The 26,461-nt window shown below is 41.4% G+C and overlaps 1 protein-coding gene and 1 non-coding gene across 6 annotated transcripts in view; both read right to left on the bottom strand.

Annotated features, from left to right (window-relative positions):
- The window catches only part of LOC6610646 (cyclin-dependent kinase 14), an 88,995-nt gene that overhangs the window by 3,522 nt on the left and 59,012 nt on the right, over window positions 1-26,461 (bottom strand). For 3 of the 5 annotated variants that reach the window (XM_002035177.2, XM_032717316.1, XM_032717314.1), the window contains 8 exons: window positions 23,016-23,207; window positions 13,410-13,448; window positions 8,110-8,327; window positions 6,900-6,991; window positions 3,426-3,600; window positions 3,061-3,322; window positions 1,474-1,686; window positions 1,208-1,387 (listed from right to left, as the gene is read on the bottom strand). In XM_002035177.2, the coding sequence (XP_002035213.2) occupies window positions 1,208-1,387; window positions 1,474-1,686; window positions 3,061-3,322; window positions 3,426-3,600; window positions 6,900-6,991; window positions 8,110-8,327; window positions 13,410-13,448; window positions 23,016-23,207 (1,371 nt within the window). The remainder of the gene's footprint in view (window positions 1-1,207; window positions 1,388-1,473; window positions 1,687-3,060; window positions 3,323-3,425; window positions 3,601-6,899; window positions 6,992-8,109; window positions 8,328-13,409; window positions 13,449-23,015; window positions 23,208-26,461) is intronic. The other 2 variants (XM_032717313.1, XM_032717315.1) reach the window with 1 other exon arrangement.
- On the bottom strand, window positions 7,742-7,806 carry LOC116801319. The gene has a single exon (XR_004361955.1). It is a non-coding gene; the product is annotated as a U7 small nuclear RNA (small nuclear RNA).

The following is a 26,461-nucleotide window of genomic DNA, read 5'->3' as shown; positions in this document are numbered from 1 at the left end:
ATCTGTCCACGCTGCGTATACGCAATGTTGCAGCGGAAAATACTGGGGTAAATTCCAGGAAAAGTTCCACCCTTTCGTAATGAGTTGGGTTAGGGTTTTTGTACAGCGGCTGTGATTTAGCCAGAAATTAGCATAGCTCCCTCTTCTGCATTTAAGTGGAAAAAAAAATAGATCCAGTTTTGTGTAAACAAATCACGCGGTAATCGCATTTTAAGCACACTTTAAGCTGCCCTCGATTAAGTGCAAGTCCAAAGAGGGAAATTTGCGCTTTATTCATTTATTTTTGGTTTTCCCGACTGCATTCTCGAGTGGCTTTTGTGCCCCCATACAAATATATGCATTTTTAAAGCCCTCTCTATTGCACTTCCCTAGTTTTCCCCGAAACTCAGTGGATTGCATTTGCCAAATTGCATAGTCCGCAACTTGATGCTGGTTTTTGGGGCTACCCTTAAATTTCCTTTTTTCGGAAATGTTTCCATTTACCGAGTGGCATCCGATAGGCGGTCTGCTAATGAATGCAGGTCCTCGGGAAAAACGGAATTTAGTATCCATTTTATGTAACAGAAAACGCAGGGCAGTTGTAGTGGAATTGGAAGAGATAATTGCTTGTACGTACGCAATCAAAATAATCAAAACATCAGATATTAAATATACACAGGATTATTTTATATAGTTTTCATAAAATATTTGGTGCCATATCATATACGTTTTGAATTGCAAAGCGAACCATTATTTACTTTTGAATGTTCACTTATCGCAATCTAATTAGTAGACCAGCTTGATTTTCTGTCTGTGGGTCTGTATTTGTCCAACAAGTTTGTCCTTTGCATTCGGTATTTATTTTCCCAACTTGTTGCAAACTTTTGCCACCACTTGAAATACAAATTAAAACCGGCAAATGCAATTACTGTTAACTATACCTCGGAAACACTCGCTAAGCAGGCCCTCAATCCACGGAAAACTGCTCGAAAGGCAAACAAATTGTCGCGAAACTTAAATGAGTTGTCCTTTACAAAGAATGGGCTACCGTCACGGGATTTTTCCCTGACTTTCAGCCAACTTTGAGCAAACATTTCATCCTTTTTTTCCCCTTTTTTTCGTTGACTTGCGAAGCTTTGTTAATTGGTTTTCTTTCCGGCCACACAGACAATGGCCAAAAGTTCGGGCTGTAAATGTTTAATGCATTAATTCAATTTGCGCGACTCACCGTCTGGCAATTCGTAGAGTTTCTTTGGCAACTGCGCAAAGTACGGATGCTGCAGTGCATCATCGGCGCCCAAACGCTGCTCCGGATTCAGTTGCAGGAAGCCGTTAGCTATCGTCTCGCCCTCGATGATGTCGTATAGCCGTGGGAAGTTGTGACCCAGTTTCCGCGGTCGATAGAAACCTGCACCGAAAGGTTAAGGGGTGTACACCAAATTAGCTTCCAGAGTTCAACCAGGTCGCTCTCTGGCCCTGAGGCCAATTACTTACCCAGCTTGTGTGGCTTGTAGCCGGGAAAGTGGGTGACCCCCGGCCACGTGTCCTCGGTGGGCGTGCCCAGCAATTTGAATATCTTGTCCAGCTGATCGTAGGTATCACGTATGCCCGGAAACGTCGGCATCCCGGTCACCATCTCCACGAAGATGCAGCCCACGCCCCACATGTCCAGCGAGGTCGAGTACTCCGTGCTGCCCAGCAGGACATCTGAAATGGTCACGAACTCCAGGGTAAGTAAATGCACTTCTGTTTTCCCCACTTTTGTTGCAAAATAAATTGCCATTTTAAATAAATAAGAGGGCGAGAGAGAGCAGGAACTCCAGGACGAGATAGTTCTCCACTTCCTGTGCACCTTTGTGTTTATCTTCGCTGCTGCTTTTTGGCCAGCAGCTAACAAAGTTTAGTCCTCCCATGGGCACACGCGATTTTCTGGGTTGGATGCTATTTGTGTTTAAATAAAAGGAGCTTGAAGCTTCAACTATAAACATACCCGATAAAGCAGTATGTGCACAACAATAAGCCAAACTAAAGTCACAATATATGTATCTCAATCTTTTTCGAAATGCATCTAACGCACCTTAAAGAACGTTTTTTAAAAGTAGTACCTACGTAAGCCTCCCACACCAATTTTCCGCGCAGGTGGCGACAGGTCCCCATGGCAACCACATCCGCATCCCCATCCGTTCGTATCCCCTTTGTTTTTTGCATGCCTGCGCTTTTTGCCTGCCGGCGCTGTCTGCCAAGAAGTGCAGATTAAATTTGTTTAACATGCTTCCGAACTATTCCCCAGCTGACGTTGATGCTGCCCAGGGGTCAGGGTGGTCAGTAGTCCGGGGTGCGGACTGCAGCGCAGGTATTCCAGCAGACCCAAAGTGTTTATGCCAAGGGAATTGCATATTAGAAAAAATTAACTTTATTCCTCTGTCTCTAGTCCTGCGCTTTAGTTTTCCATTTAGCTGGCTCGCAAATTGATGGAAAAATCTTTGCCATGCAAAGTGAATTGTTTACCCATTGTCAAGGGAGGGATCTTAGTGAGGCATTAATTTAATCCCAGCCAAGCTACTCTGCTATGCCAACAATTTTCAGCCTGCATGGACGTCAATTAATTGGCTTCGAGTGCACAAAACAAACGAAATATTTTAATGCGATTTTCAAATTGGTTCGACTTTGGGGCTTCGGCTAAGCTCCAAACTGCAAATTTCCGCCTGGAAAAAGGGATTACTAGTTTTTTTATTTTGGCCATGAGCAGCTTACATGAAAAGGCTCTTAGCTGTTTAAGTTTAAAGGGATTAAGGGATAGTGAAATACCGAAATCACATGGCAAAATTGAATCCTTTAGCATTTCTTCGCCTACGTATGCAATGTGAAATTGGTGTGTGAAAAGAAAGAATTTGCTATTCATTCCATTCAGGGCTGCATTCCGGCAAATATTCAACATTTTAGATAACCAAATTAAAAGTAAACAAGATTCTCTGGACTGAGGAATATTGGCAGATATTTAAATTAAAATACACTGAATTGCTCATGGTCTCCCGCCACTCTCTCTTCCTCCAACCCACAGCTCCAATTGGGAAAGCTCACCTGGAGGGCGGTACCATAACGTGACCACCTCGTGGGAGTAGGTGTGGCTGGGCACGCTCTTGGCCCTGGCCAGTCCGAAGTCGGCCAACTTCAGTTCGCCGCAGTCGCTAATGAGCAGGTTCTGCGGCTTGACATCCCGATGGAGGACACGCCGCTTGTGGCAGTAGGAGAGTCCACGGAGCAGCTGGAAGAGGAACAAGCGCACGTTGCGATGGTCCAGGCCGCCCGGATGCTTCTCCATGTATTGCGACAGATCCGTATTCTGGAAATAGGATGGTTCGGCATTAGTTCAAGTAGTAATAATGAGTAGATAACGATCAACTAACTATCGCTTTCAGATCCTAATAAATATTTCAAGTACTCACCACATATTCAAAAACAAAGGTCAGCGTCTCGCGCGTGTGGACAATGTCGTGCAGCGTGACGATATTGCTGTGTTTCAGTTCTTTCAGCAGCGAGGCCTCGCGAATCGCGGTGAAGGGTGCTCCCTCCTCCTCCTGCAGGCGAATCTCCTTCAGCGCCACCCGCTGGTAGGTTAATCTGTAGGCCACAGCAATGGGGACGGGGAATTAATAAAATAAATACTCGAGCGGGAATGTCCGCAATTGCACAGCTGCCGGCGGGGCAACAAAGAATTAGGCTCGCAATTTGTGGTAGGAGCCCACCCACAATAGCGTCCTTGCCAGAATTCAGGACATGTTGGGTGGGTCCAACGGGGGCCTTTGTATATTAAACAGACATAACGGCCCAACACGCAGGGAAATGTACGGCAAACACTTAAATTAGGATAAGGGACAGGCCACAGGACATGGAAGAGAGAGCATACAGCTTGGACTAGTGATGGCACTTCAGCTTCTTTTCTAGTCAAATACAAATTTTAGCTTTCTTGCGATGTCTAAATATTTATAGAAGTAGGAAAAAAGAGAACTTTTAAATTGTTAAATGCTTAGCAGTAATGTATATCCCTTCCAATTAGACCAGGTTGTACCTTTTTGGAAGAGTGACAGCACTAAAGGAAGGATATAGGGGACAGGACACAGCGGAGGACATTTGAAGTGTCAAATTAGGTTAAATTATTTGACACTGCCGCACAGACGCTGGCAATTTATGCGGCTTTCTCGCATTGCCAAGGCAAAATTCTAATTGGCAAGGCAAAAACCACCCGAAATAAAACGAAGAAGCCAGCAAAGCTGGAGAATTTTACCATAAAGTAGTTGACTTTAAGAGCAGAAGCTAGAGTGAATTTACGAAAGTTTTCTTCAGGGCTCGAGTTCACCAGCATGAAGATGTCACTCGTATATGTCAAAGTGCAAGTTTTTAGGGGCTAGAATTTATCACGCCAGTAGCTAATTGGGCAAGCGAGGGTTAATGATGATGATGAGGGCTCCTGATGACTGAACTCAAGCGCATCAATTTGTCGAGCAGCATCGTAAATTCTGAGAGCGAAGTAAATATGCGCAACATACCCTAAACTTTTTATCGCGCACATAAAAATTCGCAGAATTTTCCCTATTCTCGAACAAAATCGCCGGGTTGCGGCGAATTAAACCTTTAATGTCATATCAAAATGTATTCTAAAACACACTTGGTTAATAAACCTTTAGCATCTAGGAGCCTGAGAAAAATGCTATAAAAAGCTTATGTCCTTACCGCATCCTGAGCAATTTCCATGTAAACGAAAAACAGCTGCCAGGCAAAGAGATTTTTCTCACGAAAAGTGTACACAGAAAGAAAGGGAGTTGATTCAAGAAGCTGTGTAATCAGATTAGCTCAAAAAGTTAATTTAGCGCATTAGAACATTATTTTTTTATCTTACAATCTTTAAGCTTTATTATAATGTAAACATAAATACATTTTTTCAATAAATAGATTTTATTTCTGTGCATAAGAAAAGCTTTAAAATTTCTTCATAATTTTTCAAGTGCGAAATGGTTGGGGATTGTGAAGAGGATTTGTTGGCTGAGATCAAACTTCGTCTTGTTAATGTTAAAATAATACGATTTAGTTAAGCATAAACCGAAAATTGCGTGTGCCATCAAAGGTGAGGCAAACTTTTCGCAATCGAAGTTTCCCCCCGCCAGATGGCGTCTTTTCGTGACAGCTGACCTACTAAATGCTAATCAGCAACTTGACTTTCTGCTTGAGGACTCTTAGCTTGATTTCATGCCCTTTTCAGTGTTTGCATAGGTAGAAAATAGTAGTCGAGAAATGCCAACGTACATCGGGAAATACAAAGGAATCCAGGACAAGGCAAGGAAAAACGAAAGTCAAATGGAAGTGAAATCATTCATGAAATCTTTTACAATTGACAAACAGAAGGATCTACAGCTGGAGGATTAATTTGGCAGAAGGGGAAAAAAAACAGTCCGAGAGGAAGCATAAATCTTAGAGAAGGAAAGTGACCTAAATTTCCATTTGAAAGGCAGGGAAAAAAAACAGAGCGCAAGGAGTCGCAAAAAGGACTCTAAACAAAGCCAGGCCCAAGAAAAGTAAAAGCCAAAAACTGAGGGGTCACATTTCCATTTGGCAGATAAATTAGAGCGAATTAATTGCATTTCGTATAAACAAAGGCTAATTGGAACTCATTTCGCATGTAAGTGCCGTCGTGCATAGCAAATGAGAAAAGGAAAGCCGGGAAAACTAGGAGCTGTAGGGTAACAATAGGGCGGAAAAGAGGGAAAACTCAGCCAAGGAGGCTGTCAAACAACTTTCTGCTCGTTCTTCACGTAATGCCCATTGTACAAGGAACAAGATCGAGGCAACACCAGAGCAAATGATTGTCAAATAAATCAAAAACAAAAGGGAGCAAAAGATAAAGTGCGTGTAAGAGCAGAAGGAAATGGAAAATGGGGTGGGAAAACCAGGGGGCAAGTGGCTGTGACAGGCAAAAAAAAAAGGGGACTGGGTGGCATCTATCATCGAAGAACTGGGACAGGGGAATCCTGTCAAAAAGGTGACGAAGCTGGCTATCTCTCTCCCGCGTTGCCAGTACCATTTGTCAAATTATGAGCGAAGAATCTCAAGGCCCCAACTCCAATTCCAAACTCCATATCCTTAAACAGCTGAAATCAGTGCCAGACGAGGCGCAAATGAGGCAGCATTTTGTGCTGCCATGCTTTCCGGGCAGGGTGAATGAAAATGGGCTGTGGAAAACCCAAGGAAGCCAACTCAATTGTGGGGCAAGTTTTCACAAAAGTGCGTGTTGTGCACTGAAACAAATTATATCTTATGCTTAGCGATATTTTAAAAGATTCAAATGATTACAAAAAGGTGAGCCACACAATTAAGACTCTTTTGTTCTTAGTTTATTACCTAAACTAATCTAAACTTCGCTCCCCCTTCTGATTTTTTTTAGTGGAGAGTTAGGCCAACTAAACAATTGGGGACACAGGAAGAAAAGGAGCTGCGGAAACAGGACATTCCCGCTGCTCCTGCTGCAACTCAATCTCCTCCTCCCGCCGAGTGACCCACATTGCCCCTTGGCAAACCACCCCGACCACCCTTTCCTTTTGGCCGTGATTGATAGCCACATTTGCATGGCTCTGGCTGTAATGAGTCTGCCAACGGGGACAAAGGAATACGGTTTGGGATGGATCGGGAGACGAAGCTGGAAAGAGCAGAGCTCCAAAAATAACTAAGGGAAAACGTCGGATGCACGAAGGAAACTAGCGAATAAATTTTTGCAGCTCAAAAAAGCGAAATCCATTTTGATCGGGGTGTCCATCTCAAACTTCAAGCTGAGCTATGCTGGCAATAATTTTTTATTTAACCCACTGACACGGCAACCCATTTTTTGGCGACCCACGACCCCCGTGCTTCATTTTGGGTGCGGTACTCACTTGCTAAATCCTTTGTAGACCGTCGCATAGGACCCTTCGCCCAGCGGCTCGAGTTTAACATAGGCCTCCTGCTTGCCAAATGGGGAGTCGCCCTGTGGGAAAAGGACGAAAAAGAGAGGCAAACAAATGGAGTTGAAAAATGTATCATGTTTGTAAATTAATTAAGCAAAGTTAGTTTGGTGTGCGGTTCATTTCGCATTACATTAGCGGGTGATGTAATCGGCGGGAATGAATGGAAAGCCACTTCGGAAAGCCACATGTTTGTTTTCAGTTTGTTTTTCAATTACGCTAAAGCTACCGTTGTTTTCAGTAGGCATACGGAGAAATTTCTGTTTAATTAATTACTTAATATGAAGTTGGCTCTTGGAGTAAAAAGTTGTGTAAACTTGCCTTTGTTTTAATATGTTAAATTTAATTCTCTCTGCAAATGTTTGGCAATATTTTTAACTTTTTAATTAATATATATGAAGATGGCTTTTCGTCTCTCAGAGTAAACATTTGCACAAATGTGTTTGATTGCTCTTATAAATTCTCAATTTAATTAATTTTCAGTGTGACTAAAAGTATGCAGTGAAATTTAAAATATAGAGTAGTTCACTGTTTAACTGTGACATTTTCGGATGGCCCCACCATGGCAAGATTAAATAAGTTACAAGTCCTCTTTATATAATAAATATGAATATGAATATGAAAATGTTCAAGAAATTAAATTTTGTTACTTCAAATTGAAACCTTCAGAATACGTATGTACGTACGTTTTTTTTTTTATTACGCCTTTTATTAAGTTAACTCTTTAGTGTTAAACACTGAAAGTCCTTAAATAAGTTAAAATTTATTAATCAACGGGAACACTCAATGCCTAGACAAAGGGTCCCACCAAGACAAATTTCAAAGAGAATAAAAATTTTCAATGGCGAGCGAGGCTCTGCATAGTGAACTTCATGCCAGCGCAACCAGAAGCAGTTGGGAATTATAGAGACAGTAAGTGCGAGAAACAAGCGCACATATAAGTATGCCATTTCAAACGATAAAAGAATGCATTTCGAAAGTAAAGTTGACTGATTGGAATGCTACAGTATGTAGGGCGTGAATAAATATATAAAATCTCATTAAAGAAATATATTTTACATGGCTTTTTGTTAACTTCTAAGCTTTGGACGCAACTATAAAACTGTGGAATCAAAGCAAAGGAACCGTGAGCAATACTTACACCAAATGCACTGAATCGTTTCCGGCGCGGATGCGTTTCCTGTTTGTTCAGAAAGACCTCGGACTTGGGTCTGGGCGGCTTCTTGGGACGCATGACCACGTGCGAGTGGTACTTCATCTCCTCGCGGATGTCCTCGTCGAGCAACTTGCTGTCGGAGGACACGGAAAGCTGTCTCTGGACGCGATCGTGGTGGTCGGTGCTGTCCGTGCTGCGCCAGTCTGTAAATAGTGGGCGAAACAAAGCGGAAACGGAATGCTTGAGTAAAAGGCCAGTACAAAGTAAGCAAAATGGCAGCAGGAAAGGAATTGCCAAAATGCAAAGGAAAATCCGCTTAATGAGCAGCAGACCCACTCAAAAACCAAATTAGTGGCCCGACAACAACCTACAAGTGAGTCGGAAGTGGATGGCAGCCAGCTCAAAGGACTATTTATGTACACTCCGTAAAAAAGGCTATCTAAAACAGGGTTCGCAGAGTGTTGCTCAAGATGCTGGCTGTCTTGAAGTGCAGCACTAAAAGACCAGCTATTAACTTAAATGAGACAGTTAAGTATTTTTTAACTTTAATTTAAAAACTTATATAATGAAAAATATTTGCCAGTTGAACATCGCATTTCTCATTTCCTTAATGAGCACAAAAGGTGAGCGAACGAAAAGGGAAAAATTCCGTCAGCCAACTCATTATGCACATCATCAATATAATGAAGAATAAGGGCAGGATAGTTGCCGGCATCTTTGGCCGAAATAAATCGAGTTTGGCCAACCTTGAAATGGCCGGATTGAATGAATGGGAAATCGGTCTGTGGAAATTGTGCCATATTTACCTCAGCCTCGTTATAATAAAATGTTTCAAAAGCCACCGCAGCAGCTGGCGAAAGTTGGTCTAGGACAAAGTTTTGCGAGAACGCACAGGTGTGCTGCGTTGCCTGTCCAGGTGCAAAATCTGGGACTGGGTCACCTAGTAACCTGCTGATTATATTTCTTCATTCATTGACTTTGCGGGCGCCCTGGGTTTTGGGATTCCACCTTCGAGTTCACGCCCGCCCAGCTGCGCTCGCTGTTTGTTTGGTTTTCTATTTGAGCACTAATTACATTTTAAATTATGTTTGCTTTTCCCGCAGTTGCAGTTCGCAACGTAACCATGACTGACTTTTCCCGCTGGGCAGCGGGGCTGGCGCGGAAAATGGGCGGAAGTTTTCCAGTTCAGGTGCAACGGCATCATCTGCTTTCGTTTGAAATATTTATATAACAAAGTTGCAGCAGCGCGGCAAATTGCTTTGCTTAAAGAGATTGCTCTTAAAGATTGAAACTTTTGCCAGAGGAGACCCACAGACACACATAGCACTAGCCTGGCAATAGCACTAAAATAAAAACCAAATATCTTGAAATATTTTCCACTTGTGAATTCGCAACATGTTTCCCATTCGGCATTACTTTTTCGCTTATTTCTTTGCCGCCTTTCGCGCGCCTCCCGCCGAATCATAAAAAATTTAATATTCGCTCGCAAGATGTTCTTCCGTCCAGAGTTTCCTTATTCCTGTAGAATGCTTGAAAAATTACTAACATAAAAATTAAAAATTCAACAGCAGCTGATTGTAGAAAAGAAAACTTTCAGCGGCCCACTGAGAGCAATATGTTGAATGGGGAGGATTTTCCACGCGAGGAGGAAGGAAAAGCTGACGAGCTGCCGTTGAAAGATGATCCATAGACGAAGCACAGAAAGAAAATATGTGTTCAATAATTCCCCAAAAAGAATTCTAATGCTTACCATTACTAATATCGCTTTACAGCTTCACAAACATCCCAGATTATTGTTCTGAAAATCTAGTTATTTTTAAAATACTAGCATTTCCTCTCAGTGACTCGCGAAAGGATACACATCCTTTCTCTGTATACTATGTATGCTGACAGCGATTAAATGCGCAATATGCGCCATAAATGAGGCAAATAAAAGAAAAACTTCTATAAAACAGAATATATATTTAAAAATGTTCTCCTTTTTAGTCCTCAAATAGCTCCTTATTCTCCACATCTTGTCTAGTCGCTCGAGTGGAATGGCATTTGGCCTCGTCTCCTTTTCAGTCGTCCTGGCAAATCAACGAAGGAGGAACAACAAACGACGGCAAGCATTTGATTTGCAAAATTGACTGAGCATTGGAAAAGTGCCTGTAAAATTGGAAAATGAGGACGAACTCAAAGGGGAAAGGGCGGAATATTCGCTGGCCCCCGTATAAAGTCTTTAAATTGAATTGCTGATGTGTGCGAGTGCCAAGAGCAGCCAGCAAATGTCAGCCGGCAAATATAGCTTTTTGGCAACGATAATTGGATGCTAGAGTGGCAATGTGAAAGTTGCCAGTTCTTGGCATGGATATTTTCGGGTCATCACGACTATTATTATTATTTCCATTATGGCTATAGATATCGATTTAAATATGGATTGTTAGTCGAATTAGGGCAGAAAATGAGCTAAAGTGCTTTAAAGGTTTTATTATTGTGTCTTGGCATGGCTATTTTCGGGGCATAAAAACTATCATTATGAATATTATTATTTTTCCTGGGTAACCCAAGGCATACTAATGCCATGTAGGAAGTTCTTCTTGGGAACGTCTCCTTTAAGGACATGAAATTTTGTGTGAAGCCCTGCTGGCTTCCTTATCTGTACCTGACCCACTTTGGTTTTATCTTCCTGCTGCTCCCTTAGTTACCTTTTGCCACACCCCATAAAGTTATTTAGTATTCCATTCTCTCTACTCAACTCTTTTTATCGCCCTCGCTGGCTGCTCCTCCCCTATATTATGTTTCAACGCCTTCGTATAAAGTTTTATTGCACTTCCCTCGCTCATGCATATCTTGTCACAAAAAAAGGATATAAATGTAAAAAATCTGTGACGCGAAAATCTTGAAATGCAAACAGAAATCAGTACTGGAAGCTGTCGCCAAAAAAAAAAGTGGAGGAACTAAAATAAGAGAAGATAAGTTGAGGGAAATTCGCTTGTAAAATGAAAACAATGAAAATTATGCAAGCGCATCAAGCAGAGCACTTGCACAAAAAAGATAAAAATAGCACCGTGGATTTCGCGGAACTTCGGGGGGTACGGCGGAGGCAGATGTCCGCGGAGGCGCTCGCTGATGTCTGGTGTCCTCCTGCCCCCCAGTTCATCTCGTCCTTCGGCCAGGGTCCCTTGTTGATGTAGTTATGCAAATGCTATGCAAGGATGTCACGTCCTCCCGCTGACTTAAAGCCAGGCACACATGGGACAAATACCAAGTGAGTGTGCCAGGGGAGCAGAGAGCTTTTCCCTGCTTCCACTTTACTTTGGTACACTGTGAGAAATGTTCTTAGAGATTGGCTTCCTAAGAACCTAACAAGAAGGTTTATTTCCTTGTGTATATCTTCTTTAAAAGGTTTAACACAAGCAATTTGTGTATACTTTTTAAATGCGATTTCTAACTGAAAGAACCTACTTAAGTTATCCTTTCGTTTAGACCCAAAATTAAGCCATAGAAATGTTTCAAGTGTCCATTATTTGTTCCGAATGTGTGTGCTCTCTGTCTGCGGACCCATCCGCTGTTGTCCTTTTGCATTATTGCATATTATTGTAATTTCTGTTTACTATTTGTTTTTGGCTTTGCAACAATATTTATGCCTCTCGGGCCTGTCTGGAGGCAGCATAAATGTCATAAAAAGAGCGAAATCACAGCGGATTGTTGCATAATGCTGAGTGGGTCAGCCGGCAGCCACGCCCCGCAGTAGTGTGCCATAAAAAATCGTAAAAAATGTGCACATAAAAGTTTTTACTTTTCATTTGCATAAGGACACGGGGCAGGGGGAATCGGCAGGGGAGGCACCCCATTCCACCAAATAATATTCCTTTTTATGCATGTGTAACTGTATTCTGTATTGTTATTCATATGCGCGTGTCGAGCATTTGCGTAAAAATTTAATAAAGCTACACCCGAAACTCGACACTTCCGTTCCCTTTTCCTTCAGAGTGGCCCTGGCCAGGAAATGGCATTTTGATAGCAGCGATGGCAACTCTGGTTGGCCATCGACAACGAATTTCGAATTGCCGCAAAATACGGTAGTCGAAATTGGTGGCTCCCTATATTTTTTTTACCCAAAAAAGGATGTATCCATGGGGTCTTATCTGGCGACATCTCAGCCCCTCTACTTTTTTACCCAACCCACACTCGCTGTTTATGTTTGTGATTTATTATTCGAGCAAGAAATTAAATTCTCTTTTTACTGCAGTCCAGCATCGAACTCATCCTTTTTCGCCCCTTCCCATCCACTGTCTGCCCGTTTTGGCATCGCTTGACAGCCCCTTAACCCCCTGTTGCCGATGCTTTTCCGTTTAGTGCCTAAATTTATTGTGTTGTTGTAGAATTCAATTACAATACAGGCAACGGAGACCAAACGGCGGCAGAGAGACAAAAATCGACTTGAAATGGGGGAGTTTCTGGAGTCTGCGGGGTTGACAGGATATGCAATGCTGCATCCTCAAATGTTTGCTTTCCATTTCCGAGGCTCCGATCACAAACTCAGTTAGAAATGCCTGATTAAAGTGAAATTAAATTGAATCTCGGATGGAAAATACCAATGTTTAGGATCTGAATGAACTTTCCCATTTCGATGAATATTCATAGGCTTATGAGCTTAAAACCTTTAAAAAATTTTAAATTTTACAGGTTACGAATACTAAACTCAACTCATTATATTTAAATAATTTTAAGACGGTCAAAACATTGGATAGCAGTTGTTGAAACGCTTCTGATACCAAAAATATCTTCTTGGTCTTTCGGAAACTTCATATTTGAATCTCCTACCTCCTGTTTAGTATTCAAGATTTATAGGCGGCCACAATTCAATTACGGCGATGACAACCTTTTTCGGACTCAGAAGCAGACTGCATCCTTGAATCCTCGGATCCTTGAATCCTTCGCTAAGCCAATGGGCTTGTGCAAATGTCTCAATATGACAATGGCGGCCCGCTGCGTTTTGTCATTACTTATGGCTGTCGCCTGCAATCGTCCTTCCCCGACTCACTTTTATTGACAAAGGGATACGGGTCCTGCGAGCACAACAAGCTGACTGCTTGACATCTATTTTAATGACATTCTGAGAGCTTTGGCGCATAAAATATGGCAATTTAAATTGCTGTCCGAAGAAAACTATTAAAAGTCTGGAATATTTCCGGTGCGAGGAGAGGGAAAAACGGGTTAAAAGGATACAGGACATGCTGTGCGCAAATGATAATATTCAAAGTAACAGATTTAGGGGAGAGTAATAAAAAGCAGTTTACCTTGTGGTTTGTTATTATCATTTTTCGCAGACTCTTGTGCTAAAAATAAACAAAAAGAAAGAAATGGGGGGAAGAAGTGTAAATTAAAAGTGTTTTATTCGAGCAAGCAGTAAAAAAGTTGGCAACTATAACTAGGTAAACAAGCATTAAAGTACAAGGGCAAAAAGCGGTTAAAAGTGCATTCAAAATAATTTATGGCTTAACCCAGTTAAGCTCTGCATATTACCCAAGAAAAAATCCACTTGGTCACGGAGTTTATAAAAATATGGTTCGCATTTTATGATTTACAATCAATTAAGTGTGTGAGGTTGCGATGTTTACGAGGGTTTTGCCCTCCGAACTTTGTTGACAAATAAAAGCATAAATCGCGCGTAATAATTGGCCGAAAACAGGAAAAGCCAAGCCAGCGAAGGAAAGCACATTTAATGGCTTATACACAAGCGCATTGGACATGGTCAGGAAAAGAGGACAATAAAAGCCAACAAAACAAGGAAAGTAAGCAAGGAGCACATAAAAGTCGTTAAAAGATTTACTCTATTCCTGCTGAATACACTGAAAGAATTGAAACTAGTTTAGGAAACTTTATTTTGTTTTATATATTGTTTTGTTTATTGGATATATATGTGTGTATATAAATTTAGCAAGTAACAAGTATTTCTCTCAGTACACAAGTCTCGCTTATACGTATTTATTCCTAATTTCGCACTCTTCCTTTAGCAGCGAACTTTTCTCGTATGTTTTCGATTTTTATTGAATAAGGAATTGACATTTGATTAGAGATTTTGGTTTTCTTCTGGGACCTGTTCTAGTTTTTGGGCGTGAGCGCGTGTCTGGGATTTAAGCTGCTGTCCCTGGTGTTCATCACTTCCAATTACACTCTTATTTATGGCCAACGAAAAGTGCAGAAAAATGGCGAAGAAGCCTTGCCAAATTGATTTGTGCGTGTGGATTAACAAGGGTATTCCATTTCTGTTTGTTCAAGGATTTACCGAAAACTGCTTTAGGTGCAGACTTGTCACTCTATGGAGTGTTTAATTACTCAAACCGATCGAAATACAAACGATTTCGGCTGGGGCAGCGTTTTCCAATTAAGCAGAGCAAAGGAAACCCAAAAGAGTGGCCAACGAACACGTACAAACAATTTTCAAAACGTGGCAAATTATTAATTGCTGACACCGAAGGTCCTTTTTTGCGATTCTTGAATTAATTACCCACTCCCAAATGTAGTAACTCTATTAGTGCTCGAGTGGTGTACACATTTGGGAATGTGGCAGATTCAACACTTGAAACCATTCTTCGACGAAGAGCTTGCCACATCAATGGGTAAATCCCTCACAAAAGGCTCAAGACTTCAGCAACAGACATCGACCACTTTGATGTTTTGTAATTAAGGCGAACAAATCCTTCCTCGTTCGAACTTTTCCTCTTTTCCGCACGCCACATCCTGGCGAGACAGTCAGACAAACACACACGAAACTGTGTGTATTACTTAACAAATTACATACAAATTACTTTACTCCGTTTTTCTCTAAGGGGATGAGTGAAAATTTCCGCTCCACGAACAATGAAAGCGGAAATCGCTAAGCGATTATAAGTAATATTGACTAGAGACGAGACCTTCTTTTACTCACATTCCAGATTTAGAGGAAATTGAATCATTAATAACCAAGAACTTCCCTAGTCTTTTAAAAATAAATATATCTTATATGTTTTGACTTCTTTTAAATCACGATACCATCTCTAATATATCGCCTTATATGCCGCCTGTCATGTCAAAATGTTTACTTTTGTTTTCCTGGGAGGAGGCTTCAACTTATTTTCCTTCGCTTCTTAGACATTTGTTTGTAATTCGCAAACAAAAACAAAAAAACAATTGGCGGCTCATCATTCATGTCATGAGTTTTTCGGTGGGGGACGTGGAGGCAAAACATATGACAGCATATTTGTCTGAGAAAAGGCAACCCTTTCTTCTACGCAGACATTTAAATTGGCTAGGGGAAATGCGCTCGGAAAAATCTGAAGGCACCCAAAATGCCACACAAAACTGACGTTGATGGTAATTAAAAGCGAGTGGTTTTCCTTTTAAAGGGTTGAGTGGCGTTGGCCTGAAATGAAATTACTAACGGAAAATTAGCGGCATGGCACACATGGCGTATGCTTAATTTCCTGCCTTCTCCTTTGTCCTTCTTTGCAATGGCAAAGCGCTGCAAATTATGCTCATCATTGTGACACAATTAGCGGGGCGGCAAAAGCGGTAAAAGCTGCACAAGCGGCAGCGACAGCAGCACCGCCTTGCAACTTAACCCTAACGGATGTCGACGCGTCGTCCTGCGGTTTGGTGGCAGCTCTGGACAGCTGCACTGCGAGAAAAGTTATGTAAGAGACTGACTAAAACGAGCTCTTGTGCAGAAAACAAAAAAAAAATATAAGTGAATAAATATTTTTATAAGTATATTTTCATGCAGTTGCAGTGAAGAATTCTGAATTGTGCATTTTCTTAATAAAATGTGTTTTTTTAGGTACATATTTTTATGTTTCGCAGTGCATTAACAGGAGACAGGAGAGGCCAGGATATTCTAGGCTAGGCCACTGCGCACACACTGCAATTTAGCCATTTTTCTATGAAAGTCATTTCATGCATGCGGAATTAGTTTATGTGCGCAATTTCAAAAGAAGTGCCACAACGAGGAAAAATGGCAGTGGAAGTGGGAAATTTTCACACTAAACGCCGCATATTATGCTACATTGTTGCTGGGTGTGAGGCGGCCTAAAAGAAACGGGAAGAGGAAGTGAGAATGCCCTAAAAAATTTTGAGGTATTTCCGGCGCGCCAAAGGAAGAACCAAGAAAAACTTCCAACTGGGAATTTTTAAATTAAACATCCCGAGCCAATCTATTTTTTTCCCGCAAGCCAGATTAATTCCAGCCAACTTCGTCTTGACCAGACCCCCATATCAAATTGATTTGTCACAAATGCTCCATCAGAGTAGATTTACAACCTCAATTTGTCGTCTATTTACTGGCCAGTCTTGCCCAGACTCCTTGGACGAAATTGCACAATAGAAGTGAAATGAATTGATTCCTAATGCGATTCCCTAGCCACAGACACAGCTTTTCAGGTTAAGCGAAGAGGTGAAAACTTCCAAAATATAAAGTGCGGTAGCAACAGGAATCCAATTTATTTGCAGTTGCCAACTGGCTCGACTGATCCACTCCTTCGTTCAAGCACATATTAATAAGCAATAAAACAGATTTTTCCTTTCATTTCGCCGTGGAGATAAAGATTTATCAATAATATTTTTACAACTGATCGTAAAAAAATTAAGGGCCATGAAAAAACGGAGCTGCTTGAGTAATTGAAAACGCTGGCTGGCTTTCGTTTTAATTAACTTCAAAAGGTTTGCTCAATAAACAAGCCCTAGAGGCACATACTCCATAGCATGTAGTGGAAACCCTACTTTACCATCAGATTTCATCCCAGTTATTGGCCACTGATTTGCGGCAACTGCAAACAAAAGGCGGTAGGCGTGGCCACTGCAATATATCATCCGTTGTTTGTCATTCCGTGCAGACGGCAAAAAGAGGGAAAAAATGATATATACGCAAGTGCACAAAGCTCCCGACGGATTCTCGTCACATATGAAAACGCCGCATTGTTTGCCCACTGCGAATCGCTCAGAAAATAGCGAAAATAGAGTAGAGTTGCTGGCCAATAACACACCGAGCTATTGAGCGTACTGGGATTGAGTTTCCCACAAAGGACACACGTAGACAATTCTAGCCTACAAAGCGGGAAAATTCAAAAGAGATGTTGGGTCAGTAAATAGGCCTCGGCTTCTATTGGGAAGCACTCTGGGGATTGAAGTAGAGCTGATTGATCTACAGGACCCGCAGGATTAGGGGAACTACGAAATACCCTTTCATTCGTTCCAAAGTCGTTCAATACAATGGGAATTTGCCAATTAACTAACATCACATACGAATTTAAAGTACCACATTTTCTAGACTAAAACTTACAGGCCATTAAACCACAGAAATCGATATAAACAGATAACAGGTCATAAATTGAACAATACATACAGCAACTAAGGCAATCCCCTCGCTTATGCAAATATAACCACACATTTAATGATAAAATAATTGACGCTTGATTGATACGTTATTGCTGAAATCAAGAAACTCAGCTTGATTACCCCATCGCAAATGGACCAACAGCCTATTGCCTATTCCTATTCCAGAACTCAATCATCCAGCGAATGGTTCCATCTTTCTCTGAAAACCAGAGAGCCCCATTCCTGTGGCCTTTGCTCTGCGAAATGTAAACGACAATCAACTTGAAATGCAGCCCTCCAAAAACGTAATGGGAATAATTTGCAGCAATTTCATTCGAAAAGCCTCTCCTCACACAGGATACAAAACGCACACACACAGACACCAAACACACACACACACGCTCCGAGTCACGTAAATGACAATCAAAATTTGAAGTAGTCTGTGTGGCAGGAAGGAAACGGAAACGCCGGCTGACCAAATGAAATGCGTAGGCCATAGGTAAGCCAGTGGGGATAAGCCGACGAAGGCTATAGCCGTGGCTATATGACTATGCGGGCATGGCGATGCCCCAAGGCTGTCACATTCAACACACACAACGAACGTTATCTGTTCCGAAGGCCAGGACAGGCATATGACCAGCGGTTAGCAGGGGGAGCAGGGGGAATGGGTCCAGAGACCAGGAGGATGTACTGAAAAATCTAGTCAGTCATTGAAGTAGAACAACATTCTCTATAAATAATAATAATACATTACTTAGTAGTTGCCAAGTTGCACTAGGAAACCCTAACGAATCAGACTGAAAACTTTATTGATTGGGGTCAATCCATATTGTATATTAAGCAAATTAATTATTAATTTGTATATTATTTGCAGTCATGTTTTTCGCTCACTGCATAGGCCAGGAGGTGGAGTCTCGGCCGGCTTTTCCCTGTGGACCAATACCCAAATGCATGGGAATGTGAGCCTGCGAGTGTGTTTGTGTATCGATGTGGACAGCCACATTTGCAAGTTGCTTATAATTTACGCACACCTATGAGATAACTGTGTGTTTGTAGAGCTGGTGAATCTGCTTCAAGGATATCAGTTGGCACACACACAAAGACAGGCCAACCTTTAGTTACAATTTGGCCACAGCCCAAAAGCAAAATTCCTCCCCGAAGCATCCATCCCCCACCCAACCACTTTATCATATTATGAATCCTAATTCCGTTTTTGGGGTTCGGGCTTTGGGGGCTCATGACCCGAAGTCCTTCGATGACGTTATGGATACTTCAGCTGTCAGTCAAAATGCGCGCTGATTGCAACTGAAATGCCCTCCAGTTATCCTAATTCTCATGATCTCATTTGAAGGATACACGAAGAAAAAAATAACGAACATTATCGCATTAAATAATTAGAAAATTCTGGTTTAAAATATCAAGTTTTAAATATTTGCAGAACCCATAAATAATTGATTAAAAAAACACATTCCCAGCGATTTTTATTGTTACATTTTTTCCAGTGCACCCTCATCGCTTTAAGTAAAACCTTCTTCTTGTACATTTTTTGTTGTTTGTTCGCCCATTATTATTTTTATGGTATCCTTTGGTGTTGGCCAAGGAATTTATAATGACAAGCGAGAATTTTAATATTGTGCCACTTTCTTGGACCAGGGGGCGTGGCACCGCCCATGGGGCATTGTTAGCCACAGCAAGATGCAATAAAATAGAAATACTCATCAAACCCACGGGGGTGATGTCTGGCCACTATTAAAAAGTTTTCCAGCACATTTTCAAGAACCGCCCTTCGGTAACGAATAATAAAAACGAAAAAAAAAAATGCATAAAAAAGGATGTTCGCTGTGCTTCAAGTTGGCCATAATGAGCTTAGTATGCATAAAGCGGCGAATTGTCAAAAGATATTTTCTGGACAATTTTCTTTTTTCGTCATACAAACGGGAAGCGGGGTTATATAGGGAGTAGGACAATGGCGAAAATTGCCAGTGGTAAGCCAAAAGTTGGTGGGGCGTGGCTTGACTTTGGATTATTATAAAGCTTTCACTTTGCTTAGTTGGCCAGACAAAGTTTTCAAAGAAAATTGATTGCATTAGCCAAGGGGGCGTGCGACAAAAATAGGGTAAAATTCATAGACATGATATTTGAGTTTATGCTATATATTTTAAAGAGTTAAAACAGTCTGATTTCCTTGCATAAGAGGATTGGCAATACTAAGTTGGCAGCTTCAAAGTCTGCTTTACACATCAAGTGGGCAGCACCTTCGTAAAGTACTTTTCTATGACTGGGAGTGTAAAACATTTTTTAGGTCTGCACTTTATGTTCATCTAAAATTTCAACGTAAATCATGTTGGCACCCCCATTCTCAGCTAATGAATTCAGTTTGCGACTCAAAGAGTTTATATACTTGTGCATTTGCCACAGTTATCCAGTGTGGCAGCTCTCTTTTAAACAAGCCAATTAGCAAACTTTTCATTTATCAAAGCTGAAAAAAAGCCTTTGGCCTTTTGATAAGCTCACACTCCTTTCTTTCAGCCCCAATTCTCCCACACTTTTCCTACAGACGTCATGCAAATGCTGTGTAGTGGTCGGAAAAACACTCGGAAAAAGGGATGGAGAAAAATCAAACGGAGAGAAAAATGTGGACCGCAAATTTTCCATGTCATTGCATAAGTCGCTTCATTAGCCCAACCAAAAAACGACCGAAAACCACCAAAAAATCGTCTCACGCAAAATGACATCAAACAAAAAGGAGAAACCAAAGGAAAAGACACAGAATTTTACAACGAAAAAATTAAGTAAATCATTAAAACAGAGAGAATGGTTTTCAAATGCGGCGGAAAAAACAAGTCAGCCAAGGCGACATCTTTTTGCTTCGTTAATAAACTGCAACGATTCTGACAGGGGGTGGAGGTTATGACCTCAAAGGGGTGAGTGGGTGGTGGGTGGTTGGTTGGAAGCCACAAGAAAGACGCTGCCTAAACCGCAAGGCGTCGGGTAAATTCTGTGCAGGGATTCCGGTTGCGGCTGCCAGTTAGAATTTTAAAATGAACCGCAAGAAAGACCCCTAATAGACGTGGAAGGTATAAAAAAGCATGCCGAAAATTGTCAAAGGGTTGTTAAAAAAAAAACAACACCCTCACAAGACACGTACACGCAACAAAGTGAAACAAAAAGATTTACTTTAAGTATTTTGCCAATAAATTTAAATCACAGACAGTTCTCCGAGGAGCTAAAAAGGGTGGCTGAAAAAATGGGAAGAGGTATCCTTTCTCAAGGAAGCGGCATTAAAAACAAACAAACAAACGCACCGGATCCTGCGAGTCAGGGAACAAAATAAAAATAAACAAAGCTCAAACGACGAAGGATGGCAAAAGAAAGCGCGTCAGAAGCCAAATAAAGCGTTAAAAGGATTTATGCGCAAGTTGAGTAGAGTTTATACAAGGACCTTCTCTTTCACCCTATAAGAGTAGCTTACAGGTGGAATTACGAGCCTCTAAAAAAAATCCAGGGTCCTGAAAAAAAAACATGATTCACACAATTTATCACCGACTTCAAAGCCTCTGCGTCTTCTTTTCCCGGGCAAATTAAATTTATTCTTTATATTTATGCTTCACGAATAATTGTAAAACATGATTTATCATCATTGTCGGGGTGCTTTTAAACAGCTGTATGCGAATTCTTTTTGGCCAATATGTTTTCGAAGTTTTACACAGCAATGTTCGCATAATTTGCGCATATGAACAATAATCTTTTGCGAAAGCGTTGAACATAAATTGTTCATATCCTGCGCTTCACCCCCTAAAATGGCAGCCAGCGTTGTTGTTTTGCTAAAGATAACTTATAAATCATGTAATCAGAACAGCAACAAAAAAAAATGGGAACAGCATGAAAAACTGAAATTGCTTTTTGCTGATAGGAAAGGGGCTGGAAAATTCCGGGCGGAGGGAGGTAGGATGTCCTGTGCTAACTGTGGAGAGTTTTCTCTGCTACTTTTCAGAACTCTGTAATTTATTGTGCGTTACATAACTTTATGATTGCGTGGGCAGTGGGTGGCTTAAAAAAACTTTCCGGAATTGATTTTGATAGATAAGGGAATAATAAAGTTGCATCGATAGTTCTGCAAATTATGACAAAATAATTGCAAAGTTAGCTATTGTATTATTAAATTTACTTAGTATTTAAGTGTGAAAATTAACTGGGAAATGAAATTATACAACTGCTGATAAAATCGTTTAGAATAGTTTACCAACTTAGTAAATAACTGAAACTAAAAGCTCTCTAGTAAAGACCGCCACAGTAAACACTTTCCTTGCCTTTTTCCGACCTTAGAAATGCACTACCGTTTCACTGCAATAGTTTAACGACTTTGTTCCACGATAATCCGAGCAATGTACCGATGAAATTCAATGTCAGAAGACATAACTTGGTGGAAAGGCGGTAAGCCGGGGGCCAAATGCTCTTCCATGGCAGTGAAATAATAATGGCATTGAGTTTAAAGCCCGGAAAAGATATATGGAGCATGCACAATTTCCATTTGGTTATGAATAATTCCCTTGTTGCTGTGCACTTGCTTGTTAATATTTCCATTTCCGTTGTTTTATGGCCCGATTCCGAAAGGCCTAGACATCGGGAAGACAAAGGGTACACGTGCATATATAATACAAGGAGGTACAAAATGGAAGTATATTCGAGTTGAGTGCCCCGCTTTACAAGGACAATAACAAGGAGCAACAGCTTCAAGTGCACGAGCAACAAATGAAGCCATTACATTCACAGGCTTATCGGCAATGTCAACGAGTCTACCTCGCTTTTTGCCAACTCCACAACAACCATTGTTTGCATAAAATTGCAATTTACAATTATGAGAAAAACAGCAGCGAGGAAAATGATGACAGAGGGCCTCGCTTATCTGCGGAAATTCTCGCTTAGATAAGCTCAAACGGCGAAATGGAACAGAAAGAACTTGTTTGCATTAGCTAAATGAGACAAAAATTTGATAAATTACTAAAGAGCGGGGGCTACACAGGGAAAAAAGATTACACTTTTATTAATAAAACAATTCCTCTTATATAGTATGAGCGTAAATGCGGCACGTTCTAAAATTATTTCGGCAAATTTATTCTGTGTGTACAAAAAATAACGTTAAATCGAAGTAAGGGAATTCCCAGTTGCACCAAGGGAATGTGGAAAAGTCGGGAAAATGTAACTTGCTTCCATAATTAGACACGCTGCTCACACAAGATGGAGGCATAAATTATTGCCAGTCAGTCTGGGGGAAATCTGGAGTGTGAGGGCCTTGGCATCTTATCATTAAATTAGTTTCGGTGGAGGAGGGCAGCTTAAATGAGAGATTATTGCACAAGCGGGCGATAAATTACGCAAAGCCTTATGAATGAGGCCTAAACTCGCTTGAGTTTTGGCCAGATTGCCCATAGGAAAGATATAACAATCAAGTGAAAGAAAATATGCTCTTCGTTCCATACTCAAACAGCCTTTGTAGCATTATTTTAGAGCCAAGTTAGGCATTGATAAAATATAGAAATATTTAAATAACTCACCTCCATATCTGCAATTTGTCTTGTCAGCGGGTATATTGCCATTCGGTTCGAGTCGGTCCAAGTATTCCTCCGAATTGTAGCCGTTGTATGGAACTTTGTTACCGTGGTTGTGGTGCCCGCCATGTCCACCGCGATGATGATGGTGGTGGTGATGGTGGTGCGTCGACTCGTCGCCATCTTCGCGGGAAATTGCTGCAAGCAGGGAACAAAGGAAAAGCCACAGTTTAGTTCGAGTTCTCTTCAGGTTCAGGTTCGGCTTCGTTCTCCCGGGGAAACTCTGCCCTAATTAAATTACCAAGTCCGGCCATTGAGATGTCAATATCCATAAACGCTCAAGTGGCAGGAAAGCCACTTCAGTTTTTCGGCCCACACAACAAACTTCACTTTACAGTTTTCACCCTTCGGGCCATTAGCTTTGACAGTGAGCTGTAGGTGAAAGAGGAGCGGAGGAGTTCGGGTCTCAGGATGCCAATCAACGCCTACTGGACAGCCTCCCTTTTTTCGGGTCAATATGCCAAGCTCTTTGTGTTCTGTGGCTGTGAAACCGCCGGATTGTGGTCCTCTCTTCCTGACTCCTAGCCCTGACTGAATCTGACTGAATCTGACATTTGCTGGCCGATGTTTACATTTTCTTCCAATCAACTTGAGCCTAGTATGAAAAATTTACGCAAAATATTTAAAATCTTTGCCTAAGAAAATAATATTTGTTTAGTTATTTAAGCTTTAAGAGCGGCTTAAACCAAACACCATTAATAGTCACAGCTCATAAAGAAAGGAATGGGGATAAATGGTCAGGCGTTTTTGGATGGGTGTTCAGGGTAAACATCGAGGGTATTTTCAATGTGCCGAATATGCAAATGAGTTCAGGACGACGACGAAGCTACTGGCAAACAAAAGGCGAAAAAATTGGCTAAGCTTTTGTACAAATTTATATGGCAGCGGCGAAAAAAAGGACACGAAACGGAAGGACACTGGAGAGGCGGTACGCGCCGCTTTCTGCCTTCCAATTTCTAAAACGGAAACACAAAAGGCTGAACCAGCAGGGCCCTGTTGGCCAAGTTTACCTGGTCTGAACATCCCCTCGACGGAAAAAAGGGGAAAACGCGAAGCGAGTCAAACGGAAATTGGTTGGATATTAGCTTACCGCCAGCATAGCACAGCACACACATGCAAATCCTTTTTTCGGGCGTCCTGGTGAGCCTGCAATTTGCTAACGATATGCATACAAGTGGGCGTGCCAGAGTCGCCAAAAAGGGAGTCGAAGAAAAAAGCAAGAGGATTTGCCCGGCAAAAGTCAATAAATTGTAATCAAGTCGAGTGAGGCGACACAAAGAGAGTAGCTGGCAAAAAGCTTCGATTCCTTATAAAATTCTTTGATTTTGGCCATTTCTTGCATTTCCCACTAATGGCCATCAATGGCTATCATCTGGCAGCAGAAAAAATAAATTATGGCAAGGCATAAGCTGCGAGCCAAGGCGGCCAATATGTTTAATTAATAGCCAGGATAAATATGCAACCCAAGGGAGACTGAAACACAGAAGTTCCACCCCTGTCCAAATGAATGATGTCACCCACCACAAATCACAAAATTACCGCAAATCGTCTCTACAAATAAGCAATTTATTTGCCAAGTCAACGGCGGAGTGTCCAGAATGCAATGCGAAGTGCCCCAAAATCATCATTCTATGGTCTGGGGCAAAGAAATCTCATAAAGTTGTGCCAACACACGCCGGAAAAGTGGACGGAGCTGGAAAAGTGGCCGGAGCTGGAAATGTTGGAGCTGGGAATGTAATCAATAAAATATGTTCAACATAAAGTAGAAACCAAAAGGGTGTTGGTTGATTTTTTGAAAGGCGGGGTATGCTACAGTTGTGTTCAGAAATATAGAACTAGTGAGATATAATATGAAAGGAGAATAAATCGCAGGACTTTTGACGCCACTAATGAAACATATTTTGCTTTATAATGCGTTTTGTGCTATCATTTCATCCTTGACTGTATGCACATTATGCAACGCCACCGCAAAACCGGAGTTGCCACACAGCATTACATCAACTCTGGTTATGTTCTTCCCCAGAATTTATGGACCACACTCTTTTCGGTCGAATTGCCAGGCCAAAAAGATGAAATGAGCATTATGTGGCAGTCAGGTTGGCTCCAGTGCCAAAAGGATCTCTCAACTTTAAAAGTTTTCTAAGCAGAGAGACCTCGGGTGATTTAAAGTCCGACACCCGACAAATACCGCTGACGCATGAGTGACAGGACATGGCGAGAACACAAAACTTGGACATTGGCAGGACCCCAGAAAAGCCAATTGAACAAAGCTCGCAAATTGCAAGCATCGCAGGATAAACAGAAAGAGATGGGGCGAACCGAAAGGATAGAGACAACAGCAGCGGCCAAATTAAATCAAAGCAAAGCCACAAAAGGAAAAAGGGCAGCAGAAACGAAGAAAAAGTGCGGAAAACTTCATCGAGAAAATGCAATAAATTTGCAAGGATCTGAGCAAAGAGAGTGAGAGAGGAACATGTCAGAAGGAACAGAGATATATGGTTAGAAAGAGAGGGCGAAACAAAACCTATCATGCCTGAGGCGCATGAAACTCGTTTCTACTTTCGCCCCAAAGGACTTAACTGGTACTAAAACCTAAAAAGCCCCGGAAAACTTCCAAAACTCAGAGAGTGTTGAGCTGGCAAAGGATTGGCAACCTTAGAAAGCCATAAAAAGGGATAGTGGGAAAACGTTCGATGATTATGACGAGCCGACGGGTAATCAAATGGTTAGGACTCAAACTCAAACGAGTTTATGCGATAAGTTTGGCACTAGACGATAGAGCATGCACTTGGAAAAATATAGAAAAATAGAGAACTACTTCAACATTTGCTGATATGAATATAAGGTCTTTTGTTAGTTAAATACCAACTATTTTTTTTCTCTGCTACTACAAAATCGCCTTTTCCGGATTAGACCCCACTCAAACCCACACTGACCAGTAGTAACTAACGCAGGCAGCAACGCAGACAATAGACGAAATCAGTAATTTATCCTTCAAATTGGCCACCGCAGTCGCAAGGAGCAGACAAAGCCAAATACAAATCGAATTGAATCTGGGGAATCCTGAATCCGGGATCCCAAGCTGATGTGACACTTCAAATGCTGACAAAATACATCGCATTAACGAAGCTTCCTTCGCAGAATCGAGACAATGGAAGCGGGCAATGCAATTTGCCGAGTCAAATTAAATGTTAAATTTCGAGGGATTGCACTCTGTGTGACTGATGTGGTTGTGCAATTAAGGCTTTTTGCAATTTAATCAATTTATCAATTAAGCACAAAAAAAAAATGGAGAGCCCGAGGACGACATTTTCAGCTGCTGGTTTCTCTTTCTGTTCTTCGTTTTTTCAGTTTTAAGCTTGCAGATTCTGCTTTAAAAGGCAATTTCATTA

Source organism: Drosophila sechellia, chromosome 3L (assembly GCF_004382195.2).
Source record: "Drosophila sechellia strain sech25 chromosome 3L, ASM438219v1, whole genome shotgun sequence".
NCBI classification, from domain to species: Eukaryota; Metazoa; Arthropoda; class Insecta; order Diptera; family Drosophilidae; genus Drosophila; species Drosophila sechellia.
Note: the sequence above shows the minus strand (reverse complement) of the source record. Positions and strands in the feature narration are given on the sequence as shown.